This window comes from Tenebrio molitor, chromosome 1, assembly GCF_963966145.1.
Source record: "Tenebrio molitor chromosome 1, icTenMoli1.1, whole genome shotgun sequence".
Classification (NCBI taxonomy): domain Eukaryota; kingdom Metazoa; phylum Arthropoda; class Insecta; order Coleoptera; family Tenebrionidae; genus Tenebrio; species Tenebrio molitor.
This window is the reverse complement of record NC_091046.1, coordinates 3,871,207-3,883,490: the sequence shown is the minus strand read 5'-3', so window position 1 is coordinate 3,883,490 and position 12,284 is coordinate 3,871,207. Positions and strand designations below refer to the sequence as shown.

The 12,284-nt window shown below is 39.2% G+C and overlaps 3 protein-coding genes across 6 annotated transcripts; 1 reads left to right on the top strand and 2 right to left on the bottom strand.

The window, feature by feature from the left end:
* Positions 1-997: 997 nt before the first annotated feature.
* On the bottom strand, positions 998-2,630 carry LOC138138171 (dynein regulatory complex protein 9-like). The gene is made up of 5 exons (XM_069057990.1): positions 2,197-2,630; positions 1,802-2,148; positions 1,570-1,754; positions 1,278-1,517; positions 998-1,226 (listed from the first exon to the last, which is right to left on the bottom strand). Exons 1-5 carry the CDS (start codon positions 2,553-2,555, stop codon positions 1,116-1,118), a joined length of 1,242 nt encoding a protein of 413 aa, XP_068914091.1. The 5' UTR covers positions 2,556-2,630; the 3' UTR covers positions 998-1,115.
* Positions 2,615-11,833, top strand: LOC138137716 (putative leucine-rich repeat-containing protein DDB_G0290503). 4 transcript variants are annotated; one of them, XM_069057429.1, is made up of 23 exons: positions 2,619-2,715; positions 2,766-3,083; positions 3,133-3,444; positions 3,544-3,701; positions 3,749-3,885; positions 3,941-4,554; positions 6,234-6,346; positions 6,395-6,608; positions 6,662-7,040; positions 7,091-7,233; positions 7,279-7,548; positions 7,599-7,724; positions 7,773-7,982; positions 8,033-8,134; positions 8,190-8,349; positions 8,406-8,622; positions 8,673-8,885; positions 8,938-9,187; positions 9,242-9,406; positions 9,461-9,580; positions 10,659-10,771; positions 10,968-11,204; positions 11,259-11,833. In XM_069057429.1, the coding sequence occupies exons 1-22, from the start codon at positions 2,701-2,703 to the stop codon at positions 11,107-11,109; spliced, it is 4,491 nt and encodes a 1,496-aa protein (XP_068913530.1). In that variant the 5' UTR covers positions 2,619-2,700; the 3' UTR covers positions 11,110-11,204; positions 11,259-11,833. The 4 variants fall into 4 exon arrangements, with proteins under 4 accessions (XP_068913610.1, XP_068913530.1, XP_068913455.1 ...); XM_069057354.1 differs by having other exon boundaries at positions 3,499-3,701; positions 8,673-8,873; XM_069057280.1 differs by having other exon boundaries at positions 3,499-3,701.
* LOC138138246 (dynein regulatory complex protein 9-like) lies at positions 4,570-6,195 on the bottom strand. The gene is made up of 6 exons (XM_069058105.1): positions 5,966-6,195; positions 5,766-5,913; positions 5,378-5,718; positions 5,140-5,324; positions 4,850-5,089; positions 4,570-4,800 (listed from the first exon to the last, which is right to left on the bottom strand). The coding sequence occupies exons 1-6, from the start codon at positions 6,114-6,116 to the stop codon at positions 4,642-4,644; spliced, it is 1,224 nt and encodes a 407-aa protein (XP_068914206.1). The 5' UTR covers positions 6,117-6,195; the 3' UTR covers positions 4,570-4,641.
* Positions 11,834-12,284: the final 451 nt, after the last annotated feature.

Here is a 12,284-nt window from a genome sequence, read left to right as displayed (position 1 = left end):
ATTTGGCATAAAAAAATTTGACCACACAAACGACAGTTTATTTAAGAAAGTAACAAAAGACACTAAACTTAATACTCCTGAGCAGCAACTGTGGCAGTCTCATCACAGTGTCCATATAAGATAAGCATAATATCAAAATATTCTGAAGAAGTAAATAATAAGCGTTTTTAATGACTTTTGTAATTGTCAGAAATAATTTATTATGACATAGTACATAATCATCCTCACCATATTTCAAAATGAATGTCAACCATTTATATCTTTTATTTGAAAAAAACATGATGAAAAGTTTGAAGCTTCAGACCCCCCTATATTTTTTATTTTATTTTTTCGAGATTCCTGAGATTTTTCTCTACAAGACCCCCGACTTGGAATACGTTAATTTTGCGACATCCTGTATACTATTTTTTCTTCAAACCTTCATAACAAATTATTTAAGAAATATTAAGAAACCAGGTAGGAGATTGAGATAGAAATTTCAAATGATTTAGCTAGTTTACTTCACAGCCGCTCGTCACCGGAGATAACTTCACGAACGCTCCTCAGCGGAGATAATAACTTCACGGACGCTGGTCAGCTCGTTAGATGCCATGACAATGAAGTGAAACTTTAGCTTTATCAATGCAGCAGTATAATGTCATAATTTACGGGCGTTTGAAGAAATAGTAGTTTATTTAACGAGTTCGTGTGTAATTTGAGCTTTTTTTGGCATGAGTGAGCCAGTTTAAAACTCGAGTGAAACGAGAGTTTTAAATGTCCACGAGTGCCAAAAAAAGCCCAAATTACACAAGAACAAGTTGAAAACAAGGTTTTTTTGTTCGATGAGCCCGCCAAAGGCTCCAAATCGCTGAAAATCTTTAAAATTAGCTTGACGTTTCGTTTTGACAAGTTGTCAAATTTATCAAAATCCGTTCACACAGGAGAAAATTCTCAAATTCTGACAGTGTCGAACAAAAAAGGATATTTTCTGTCTAGAATCGTTTAATTATGACCAACTTTAATAAAATCATTTTTTCCTGAACTGGTATATTCAGCAGTAACAAACATATACATAAAAATAAAAACAAATAAAACATAAATAATAAAGGTGAATAAAACCTAAAATATTAGCGCTCCTACTTTTTACTTTTTTTCTTCTTCTTATTCTTTTTATCACCCTTTTTCCCCTTCTTCTTTCGCCCGTACGGACCTAACTTCTTTCTCACCATTACGCCTCGCCACCATGCCTTAAACACACTCATTCAAACCAAACTCTAAATTTGCAACACTCGATCCACTTGAATTTTAACGATGGCCCAGGCTTCCAATGCCTCTCTCTCTGCTCGTTCCCTCTTCAGCCTTTTATACTCCTTCCAGTCATCTATCTCTTTAGCTCTCTTGTCGAATCTTTCTTGTAGACGGTTCATCTGGTCGGTCAGCTTCTCCGTGGCGTTTTTCATTTTGTAAATTTTCATGTCTCTTTCGTCGCATTCCCTGTCGTACACATCCATCCAGTGCTCTATCTCGTCCGTGGCGTCCTAAAGATGACGTTTGCGGACAATTCCCTTTTTAACGGATACACGATCTCACGATTTTGGCTTCCGTAATGTATTTTTCTATGGCTTCGTGACAGACGTCCTCGAGCATCATCTTGTCGTCGTTCCCGTCGATGATCGACTGAAAATGGCCTTCCTTGTTGCCGAGAACCATGGAATTTTGCTCTCTCCGCGAGGCTTCCCATTGCTCGGTGAAGTTCACCGACGCAAGTCCAAACTCTAAAGAATGCGTCAATTACACCCTCGACCTACTTTAGTAAGTTTACCCATCTCGTCTTTCATTTCTACGGCTTTCTGGGTTATGAGCTTGTTCATTTCTTCGAAACACTTCCTGGTGTTGCCTCTGATGTTCTGGGATATTTTTACCAACTCTTTGTAGGTTTCTCGTTTCCCGGCGAGTTCGATCATCAGTTCCGCTTCATCTGCTTTCATTCTGTAGTAGTTTTCGATAAAGGTGTCTATTGTCGACGCCGCACCAAACACCTCCAAATCCTCCTTCAACTCTTCCAAGAGGTGTATTATGCACTGCACGTCTTTCTGAATTTTGTGGTGATTCGCGTATTTATCCCCAAGTTTAGTTTCCCCGTATTTCGTTTTTACGTGAAATCCGTATCTAGAGAACACAATTATAGCAACGCTGTCGATGGACATGACCTCTCACCGTTCGCCCAAAGTCTTATATATTAAGACATCATCAGGATAACGTTCCACGTGCGCCTTGTAAGAACTTGTGATGATCGTTAATTGTGTGATGCAGTTTTTAATAACTGACATGCGTGCGCTTTTTAGCATCTTCAGTTGTCGCGAGGCAGAAGAAGGGATGGCTTCGTACAAAGGGATTTCAGGTTCCACATCCTCGGAATGTAAACTCCAAGCTTCAAATAAAGGCTTGTGAATTCCGCGCAGATCGTCTAGGTCCACGTCCAGAAAGGAAAAAAGAGTGGTGGAACTCGATACAAGACTGAGTTCATCGGGAGTTGTGGGTGCGTTTAGCCAAATATTTGCAAAGGTTTTGACCATTTTTGCTTTCTATCGAGAACAAAAGCTGCTATTTTTTTCAGTTTGTGTATAAAACTGAAACTGTTACCCGGTTAACGGTGTCTTGGCAACAACACAAAGAAAATCCGTTGTGTCAAAATGTCAACACATTTCGAAGAAAATTGCAATGTATAGACGAAAGGTAAATTAGATTTTCAACATTTTCAAATAAAATCAAAGAGGTGTTTGCAGACCGTTGGCAATCAAGAAGTTTATAGCGAATATTCCATTTACTCTTCGTTTTCCACCTTGACATTGCGAAAGTACCAAAATTACAGAACGAGTTGGAACACGATCTTGGAAAAACGCCCCGAAGGAACTTGTAAAAACAAACAAACTTTAAGCATCCGCAGTTCTTTCGTCCTTTTTTCCGACTTTTCGATAAGACAAATACCAATAAACAAATTGATTGCCAACAGATCCTATTTCAATTACTTGAACTTGAGTTACTTTGTAACGGAATACAAAATGAATCGAAATCGAAGTTACATAAAAGATGCTGATGATGAGGTGTTGAAACCGTTGATCTGTACGATTTTGAACAAGTGTGTCGTTGCAGGAGCACAGAGCCTTCCAAGTGGTACAAATCCTGAAGAAAAACATCATGGACGAGACACCGGACAGCGATGGGAACAGCAACCAATTCGAACCAGCGCAAAACACCACCCACACCAAAACCAAAAAGTCGTTGTTTGCCACCCTCATCAAAAGAAAACACGCGAAGATGCCGAAAGTTAAAATCACGAAAAAAATCGAGACTTGTTCCACTATCAATTTCGACACTGAAAGCGCATCGTCCGAACAGGAATTGGCTCATTATCAACTTTCTTCGGAAAGCGAGAAATTGTGGCCGAAACAAGAAGTTGTTCAGGTGAGACGGTTTCCACGAATCAACAGATTTCAGAAAAACTGGTTTGACTTTCAGTCCTCGACGCAAACAAGAAAAACCAAACATTATAACTTTTTCCAGAAGATTATTAAGCGCTCCAAAATGGAGGAGTTTCCGAAAAAGACGAGCTCTGGTTTGCCCGCGGCAAACAACGGCTGCGGAGAGCCTCAAAATTCTGAGAGAAAACTGACAACCAAAGCGCTGGCACAGATGAACAACGTAGTCCCGACCACTTACATGTACGACTTTCTGGAGTACTCGAAATGGAATAAATTCAACATTCTAGGCCCAAATACAACATCAAATTGATCAACGGCATCAACGAGCTGCAAGACATTCTCCAAAATCTCAGCCATTGCGAGGACCACATGATCTACCTGCTGAAAAAATACATCGAAGACAAATCCTTCCAAAAGCAACTGCGTAAAACAGTCAAACGTTCGATTCGTCCTCATTGTTTCACGATCACCGCTTTCAGTCGACGCGTCCTCCGAGTATTTCGCCCTTCAGTACGACAGCAAATGCCAAGCGAACGTTCTCGCGGACAGATTGTGGTGTCAGCAATTGGAAGTCGCCAAGATTCAAGACTACAACATACAAAAACGACTAAACTTTTTGGTCAAGACCAACAGATCGTTACAATTCCAGATCGAGAGCTTGTGCAGGCACTGCGAGAAATTAGCGTCGAGGACCAACCTCTACCCGAAGCGTTTCCTCCACATGAGATCATTTGGAAAAATCTACGCCAGACAATTGATCGACAACAATCGCAAGTTGCAGAATAAAATCAAAGCGTTGACCGGGGTCATCACGGATTTCGAGGAGGAATTACAAAAGTCGCAACACCAGAAGGCCGCTCTGGAGGACGAGAAGAGAGGTTTGAAATCGCAAATCTACCGCTTGGAAAATGTTTTAGATAAACAGGAAGCCGACCGCGAAATGGAAAACTCGACGATGATGATGCAACTGGGTCACCAAAACAACTTGATCAAGGATAGCGAGGAGGCGATTCGCTACATCTGCCAAGACCTCCACAGTTTCGAGCACCAGATCAGAGAACTCGCGATTAATGTGAACTGGTCCACTTTCCAGGTAAGAAAACTCGTCTCCCTTTAAGTTTAATTATTACAAAATTTGATACAGAGGGAATAAAACCTATCATAATTAATTTGACGGCACCTACTTCGTCACCCTGCCTTTGCCGGTTTTACCGGTTTTGCTTACTTTGCCCGTTTTATTCTTCTCTTTCTTGTTCTTCCCTTTACCTTTCCCCTTCTTCTCTTTACGTCGCCTGTAACGTCCCAGTTTTCTCCTGACCATCACGCCTCTCCACCAAGCCTCGAATAAATTCAATTAAACAAACCCACATCAGAATCTACCGATCTACTTGAATTTTCATCGCCGCCCAAGTTTGTAACATTAACAGCTTCTCCTCCTCTTCTTTCTTACGCTTGTACTCGAGCCAGTCCTCTATCTCTCTGGTCCTGTCGTCGTAGTCGATCTGGAGTCTCTCGTGTTCGTCATTGAGCTTCTCAATTTCCATTTTCATGTTGTAAATCTGCGATTCTTTATTCTCCAGAGCGACCTCGTATTGCTCCATCCAGATTTGAATTTCATCGATGTAATCCTGACAGGAGTGAAGGAGTTAATTTTGAATCGAATCGACACCTAACTCACTTGTTGCGACTCGGTAATGTAATCCTCGAGTTCTTCGTGACAACGTTCTTCCAGTTCGATTTCCCAGCGCATGGTTTCAGCGGTAGATGAGAAATTGCTTTCTTGCAATTGAAGTTTTAGGAGATTCTGTTCGTATCTGGCGTCCTGCCATTTCTGCACAAAATTCACCTCGGTCAGAGCGTACTCTGGAAATTTGGACCTTCAACAGTGACCGAATCTGCGGACCGTCGATCTTTACCTGTTGCCTCCTCGTACACTCTTAACGTTTCTCTTATGGAGTTATTATAAGCGGTAACCACGCTGCTACTCAGTTGCTTTTCTTTGACGTGTGCGCATCTTATGTAATCGATCAATTTGCTTTTCTCCCGTAGCTCTTCCATCAACGTTTCCTCGTCCTCCCGCATGTTTTGCAAATTTTCCATGTACTCCGTTATCAACGTGAAAGTACCGTATCTCTTCACTTCGCTCATAAGCGAATCCAACAAGAACTGAATTATTGCAATTTCCTTCTGCAACTTGTGCATATCGGTATAGTAGTTGCCTATCCTGTAGCTTCCATAATCGGTTGACTGTGCAAATCTAACAGAATTGTGTTGTATAAACTCCAAAACCGGATGTTACAGTACCTTGCTTCCACACTTTGATATTCCAAATTAGAGACGTTGAATTTTTTTACGAACGATGCATAGACTTTTGTTAAAATACATAATCCATCCATACATTCATCGATCACCGTCAAAAAAAATGTCTTCATCAACTTTTCCAAACATCGGTCTACGAGATACCGGCAGGATGATTTCCAGCTTGACAAAAATCAATGTCTTACCGTAAGATGTTCTGTCGCCGTCTAAAACCAAGCTGTAGTCGAAGCTTTCGCTATCTTCGGAAATTGTAAAAGCGACGTTGGAAGGTACGGAAGGATTTTTGCTTTGTCGTCTAAACAACACCGGCCAACCTAATTTCTTTGTATATACCATATTTGTAAAGATAAATTACAAAAAAAATGACAAAAAATATGACTTTTTGACAGCCGTACTAAAAACTTTTATGACACGTCACTATAGTTACTGTATTACTGCAAATGCCGGTTACAGCATCAAGGTGCTTGCCTGCCCGAGATGATCTACCAAATCCGGGTCTGCATTGGAGAGATCTTCGTAACGATGGTAGCAGCGTACAGAAACGTCACCATAATAGCCAAGGACGTGTAAGTGTCAACGCAACGATCAATTGTCAATGCGAAATTCGCTTTTAGAACGAAATTGAGAAACACAAATGCTCGCCTTCAAGAAAATCTGCAGAAATCCACAAACGAGCTAGACAACCTGAGCAAGAAGCTGGATAGGAACGCAGGTGAAGGAGAAATAAACACTTTGCAAAGTCACTGTGAAAAATTGGAACAAGAAAATTTCAGCTTGAAACTAAAACTCGACAGTGCTTTCGAACAGAACAAATTCTTGCGCGAAGAGGTAAAAAATCTGCTGACTAATTAGTAATTACGGTCTGAATCGTATTTTCGTAGATCGAGAACAAGAACAAGATGTTGAACGAAAGTAAAACTAGCGTCAACGATTTTTCGACGCAGCACCAAATGCTCTCGAACCAACTAGACGAAATCGTTCAGATGATTTCGCAACTTGGACCGAACGACCTCTCCAAGGAGTTTCCTACGAGCCAGGAAAAATTAGAATACTTGAAGCTGCGTTACGGTCAGGTGGTGTCCGACAGAAAACACTTGGTTGAAAGGTGCAGCAGTTTAGAAGATGAAAACCAGAACCTGGTGCAGGCTCAGCAGATATACCAGCAAGATTTGGCCACGTTACAAGACGGAGTCACCATCTTGGCTGCTGAAAATGAAACGGTCAAAAAACAACTGTCGACCGAACACCAAACTGTCACTTGTAAATTCGTCGCTTCTGTTCGTGTTCCTGTTAAAACTGTTCAATTTCAGCTTTGCAAAATGAAAGAATCAAATATCTCGAAGAGAAGAACATCTTGAAGACCATATTCCAACATTTGAAAAGTGAAATTTCGCGCATACAACAACTGGAAGGTGCTGTGGCAGACATGACGAAAGAAACTAGTCGCCTCAGTGTAAGTTTCCGGACGAACAATTGACAAAAATCAAATTCCTCGTAGCTTATAGCGGAATTCAACAAACAATTGGGTGAGCAACTCAAGAACGAGGTCGAAGTGAAAGACAACACGATCCTCGAGCTCAGACAAAGCTTGGAGAAGCTGAGCCACATTCAAATAGACAGCGATAAAGAGAAGATGACTCTTTGCGCTCAACTTTCCGAAGTTGCAAGCGTCAAGGAGAAGTTGAGCGACTGTTTGGAAATGGAACTGAAGAAAAATCTTCACTTGGACGAATCCAAAAAGAAACTGGAGACCAGCACTAAGAGCCAGGTGATCATTTAACGATCGATCTTGACCACCATCTTTAATGGACATTTCAGTTGAAGATATTTGAAGAAATGCAAAAGAACGAGCGGACGGCTCTGAAGGAACTATTGAAAGACTTTAAGAGTCTCATCAAGCAAAGAGATTGTTTGGTACACATGCAAGAGCAACAAAATAAGAAGGTAAGAAAATAAGACAGGTCAGTGGTGACTTTATTCAGCAATTTTCAGTACAGAGATCTGGAGAAGTACTGTCACGAAGTGAAGAAACAGTACGAGGGTGCGTTGGTGCAAGTGAACAACCGAGACAAAGAAATTAGGAGATTGGTCGAAAAGTTGGAGGAACAAGAAATGCAAATGAGACAAGTGGAGGGGGAGTCCAATGCCAACACGAATAAATATGAAAAGAATTTGAGAAAACTGGAGAAGCTTTTGGGACAGGTGTGGCAAAACTAGTTGTAGATTAATCTGGTTGATGGTTCTGTTTTTAGATAAGAAGTGAGAACAATGAGTTGGAAGCGAGTAACAACTATCTGAAGACGAATTTACAAAACATGCAAAACGATCTGAACGAAGCGAAAGAAAAAGAAAGTGTAAGTTGTCACATCTAACATTTTTTAGGTATTTTCACGAAAAACGGTTTTCAAGATGATGGAGAATAAACTGACCGTTAAAACTGCAGAATATGCAACTTTGGAATCAGAAGTGAACAACTACAGAAACGATTTGCAAGCGGTAAGTCAAGAAAATGGAAAAATGAAACTGGAAATGGAGTACTTGAAAAAGTTGTACGACCAACAAACATCTGGTGAGGTCACAAATTTTCGAAGTCAAAGAGAAAGAAAAGATTTGGAACCTTTTCAGAATTGAAGGATACGATTTCCATGTACTCTTCAAAGGATAACGTGTACATGGAAACGCAAACCACGATGTTGAATAAGGAACAACAAATTGGTGAACTGAACAAAATTATTTTTGAAAAGGAAAACGATATTAAACAAATACAGCAGGAATGTACGTTTTTGAAGAAGCAAAATGAAGATTTGAATAAGATATTGATGGGTTATGAAAACCAGTTGGTGTAAGTGGTGAAAAAACAAATTAAAGAGAAGGTGTGACTGTTGTTTTTAGTGTTTTGCAAGACGTAGAAACTTCAAAACTGAAACTTGAAAAAGAATTCCACAATGTTCAGTTGGAACACAAGACGACACTCGGTAATTTGGAGAGCGCCCAGAAGGAAATCGAAAATTTGAAACACGAGTTGAAGGAACAGATTGCAATGAGCGAAGACGAAAAATCATTTTACAAAAGTCAAACTACCGAGATAATCTGGTACGCACTAAAGTTTGTATTCACTCGAAGATTACTTGTAAATGCGTTCTTCAATTGTTTTTAGTGAATACAGCGAACAAAAGGCAAATATCGAAGACGAAATCGACAGCATTTCAACGCAGTTACGCATGGTTACAGAAAATTTGCACAAAGAAAAACTCCGTTTTGAAGAACTGACAAAATGCCACGAAGAATTAGATAAGAGATATCTCGAGATGAATGAAAAGTTCAATTCAGAAGCCGACAGGCACAAAGACGCTTGTCGCAAAATCGAAAACATGGAAAACCTTATGAAAGTGATGGGAAGTGAACGCGTAACTTTTTTTGAATGAGTTTTTTCAGTATGTCCGTAAAATGTTTGTTTTTAGGACAACTTGCAACAACAAGTCCACATGTTGTTGTTGGAAATAAACGAGGAAAAAGAATCCAACATTCACATCCACGGCGAAAACCAAAAAATGCAGATGATCCTGGAACAAGGCCGTCAACAATACGCAGCTGTCCTAGACAGGAACGCCGCTCTGGAAGACGAAGTACATATATGTCAAACCTCCATCTCTCGGTCAATTTTTGATCGTCTGTTTCAGCTGAAAGAGTTGCACTTCGAGATGAAAATGTTGATGAATTCCAAGGACTCCTCCCAGAACGAAATCGAGAAAACCCTAATGAATTTGGAGGAGAAATCCGGTGAACTGAAATCGGCCAAGGTGATATAACGGATCAGCCGCCCTCATACCATCAACACCCCCGCTAGAAAAAAAAAGCGGAGAGTGGTTCGAGTTGGCTAAATCTTGCACTTTTGTCAACTCCGCCAATTTGTTTGGTCGGTCTTAGTTTCCGCCAAGACTGATTATTGTGTTTGTCGCGTCCGTTATCCTTATCTGTCGCGCGCCCAACGACAGTAACACAATCCGCGAGGGTGGGACGTTGAGAGAGAAATCACACGACATAAATCTCAAATGTAAACCCTCCATTAGCAGTTTAAGCTGTCGCAGCGTTCTTGTTCCACGCACTCGGTCACTGCGTACTCCACATGATGACTTTATGAGGACGCATATTTCAAGAGATTTACTGCTGAGAGCGCATTAGGGACGGTTTTTGTTCATTTTTGAAAAGGACGACGGCTTGGAACTTCCCAAAGCAAACAAAAAATTGGTCGCTTCACGGTCAGAATTAATTATCAGATGAATACATACATATTTAGAAATTTACAATGATGCAAAAGCGAAATTAAAGAGATTTATTTTTCACAAAAAATGTCTCCAAATTTTACATAAATAGCATCCCAAGTTTTTAATGGGTATCAAGTTATTTTTTACTACCACATCTTTATTGCTATGATAATCCTCCTCTCTATTTTGTTCTTGCTCCGGCTTCTTTTTCTTTTTTATTTTACATTGAATATTCTTTTTTTTTTCTCGTTTTTTGTCTCTTTGTTCAGCAGTTTTTATCTTTCTCCATCTTGACCACCATTTTTTATCCTACAATGTTTTCTTTGTTTGTTTTTTTCTTTTTATCATACAGTTTTTACATTCTCTGCTCTAGTTTCCACTTGGCGTAAGCCGTTTCCTTGTGTCCCGTTTGCTTTTTGTTTGTTTCGCACCTATTCCAGAAAACTTCTTATTCTCCATTGCTGTTGTTTATTTTTCCTATTTTTTTTTTACTTAATTTAACTGCACTTTCGACCACTTTATCGTTTCTCGTCCAAATATTAGGTAGTTTTGTCCTTTTTCTTTCAATCACTGTACTATACAAATGTTTAAACAATGTGAATATGTATTTCAGGAAACAGTAGAATGTTTAAGAAAAGAATTAGGCGAAAGTCAAAAAACCGTGTTCGACTTGAAGGAAGATTACTTTAAATTACAACAGCACGTGACGGGATTAGAATTTAAAAAGTGAGTAACATTTCAATGTGTCAAATTACAACGTACAACCATGCTTGATCTTAATACTATTGACGTAAAAATGGTAAGTCAAAAAATTTAAATGTAAGTAACAAGCTAAGACGCAAGTTTCACCTGTCTCAACCTTCGAACGATTTCTTCCCGTTGTTATCTAATTATATTTGCACATTTTCTTAAACTGTTACAGCTGCGAACTAACTTTGCAACTTCACGAGATTCAGGGAAAGCTCGCCACTGAAAGGAATTTGTACCAAGATCTAAAACATAACAAAAACCGGGAATCTACTTCCGCCTCAGCGCCATCTGACTGCGGGGAGCTGTTCTTCTAAATACATTTCCCGACAGACTTGCGACAGACATTTTACCGGCGTAAACAAAAACCTAACCCAACTTTTTCGAATTCATTTTTTGAACAAATCCAAGTGTAATTATTTCGGTGGCTGGTGTGTTTTCGACACAAATTCATTTTGTTTTGCAGATGGAAATAGTATCGTCTTATCAATTGCACAATTACGAGGACATCCTCGAACAAATTAACAGTGAACATGAGAAGTCGAAGCATCTCAAAAAAGAAATCCAGCGTGCCGATGATGCGATCACCGCTTTGAAACTCAGCTTGTCTCCTTGTCAGATGAAGATAAGTCACGTCAACGTCAAGATTTTCAGTCATTTTGCGGAAATACTCAACTTGTACGATTGTGATGTAAATTGTGATACCCTGACTCTCAGTAAATGTAACAATTGTAATTTCTTTTTGATCGAGGTTATACTGACCAAGTGTTTGTTGGCAAAATTAGTAGAGTTGGAGTGGAAACTTCAAATCAGTATTCAATCAGAAACATTTGCAAATAACAAAGTTGTGGCATTAAGTAATAGGTTTTCTATTTTGGAAGTAATTCCAGTCAGTGCTGACATATATGACTGTGTGGTAAAAACAACTTTATTTTTGTGTTCAGAAGGAGATTGGAATGTCATAGATCTTCACTGTGTTAATGTTGACATTTCATACTACTTTGAGTCGAGTAAGGAAAAGATTAAAGATATTTGGTCAGAGAGTTTATTAAATATAACCAAGTTATATAACAAAGATGTAGATATGGGTCACATACAATTGCAAAATCAGATAAAATGTGGTGGTGACAAAAGCAAATTTGTGGCAAATATTGTAAAAAATTCATATCACAGATTAAATTTGGAGTCATTTTCTGATTTTGTAAGTGATGATAAAAATGTGATCGATCTTCAGTTTTCCATACGAGATAAAAAGGTCAACATGTTGTATAATAAAAATTTAGATATTCTGAAAATCAAGTGTACTTGTCGCGAAATGTTACTGTTGAAGAAATTTTTTATTAAGAATTATTGCAAATATGACCACCACCATTTTAAGAAAAAGTTGAAGGTAAAATTACTATAAAACCGCTTGGATGTTTTTTAATTCGTTTTTCTTATAGGGTATCATGGAGAAAAAAGATTCATTGGAGGAAGCAGATTTAAACGAAAT

Excerpts from the sequence above, each read along its gene's own strand:
- LOC138138171 (XM_069057990.1), bottom strand. The coding sequence starts at position 2,555 with ATGGTCAAAACCTTTGCAAATATTTGGCTAAACGCACCCACAACTCCC. Across the intron at positions 2,149-2,196 it reads TATAAGACTTTGGGCGAACG|ATACGGATTTCACGTAAAAA; the intron begins GTGAGAGGTCAT and ends TGTGTTCTCTAG. Across the intron at positions 1,755-1,801 it reads AGAAATGAAAGACGAGATGG|AGTTTGGACTTGCGTCGGTG; the intron begins GTAAACTTACTA and ends CGCATTCTTTAG.
- LOC138137716 (XM_069057280.1), top strand. Across the intron at positions 4,555-6,233 it reads TGAACTGGTCCACTTTCCAG|CATCAAGGTGCTTGCCTGCC; the intron begins GTAAGAAAACTC and ends TGCCGGTTACAG. Across the intron at positions 6,609-6,661 it reads ACAAATTCTTGCGCGAAGAG|ATCGAGAACAAGAACAAGAT; the intron begins GTAAAAAATCTG and ends GTATTTTCGTAG.
- LOC138138246 (XM_069058105.1), bottom strand. The coding sequence starts at position 6,116 with ATGGTATATACAAAGAAATTAGGTTGGCCGGTGTTGTTTAGACGACAA. Across the intron at positions 5,090-5,139 it reads ACATTACCGAGTCGCAACAA|GATTACATCGATGAAATTCA; the intron begins GTGAGTTAGGTG and ends CACTCCTGTCAG. Across the intron at positions 4,801-4,849 it reads GGGCGGCGATGAAAATTCAA|GCTTGGTGGAGAGGCGTGAT; the intron begins GTAGATCGGTAG and ends AATTTATTCGAG.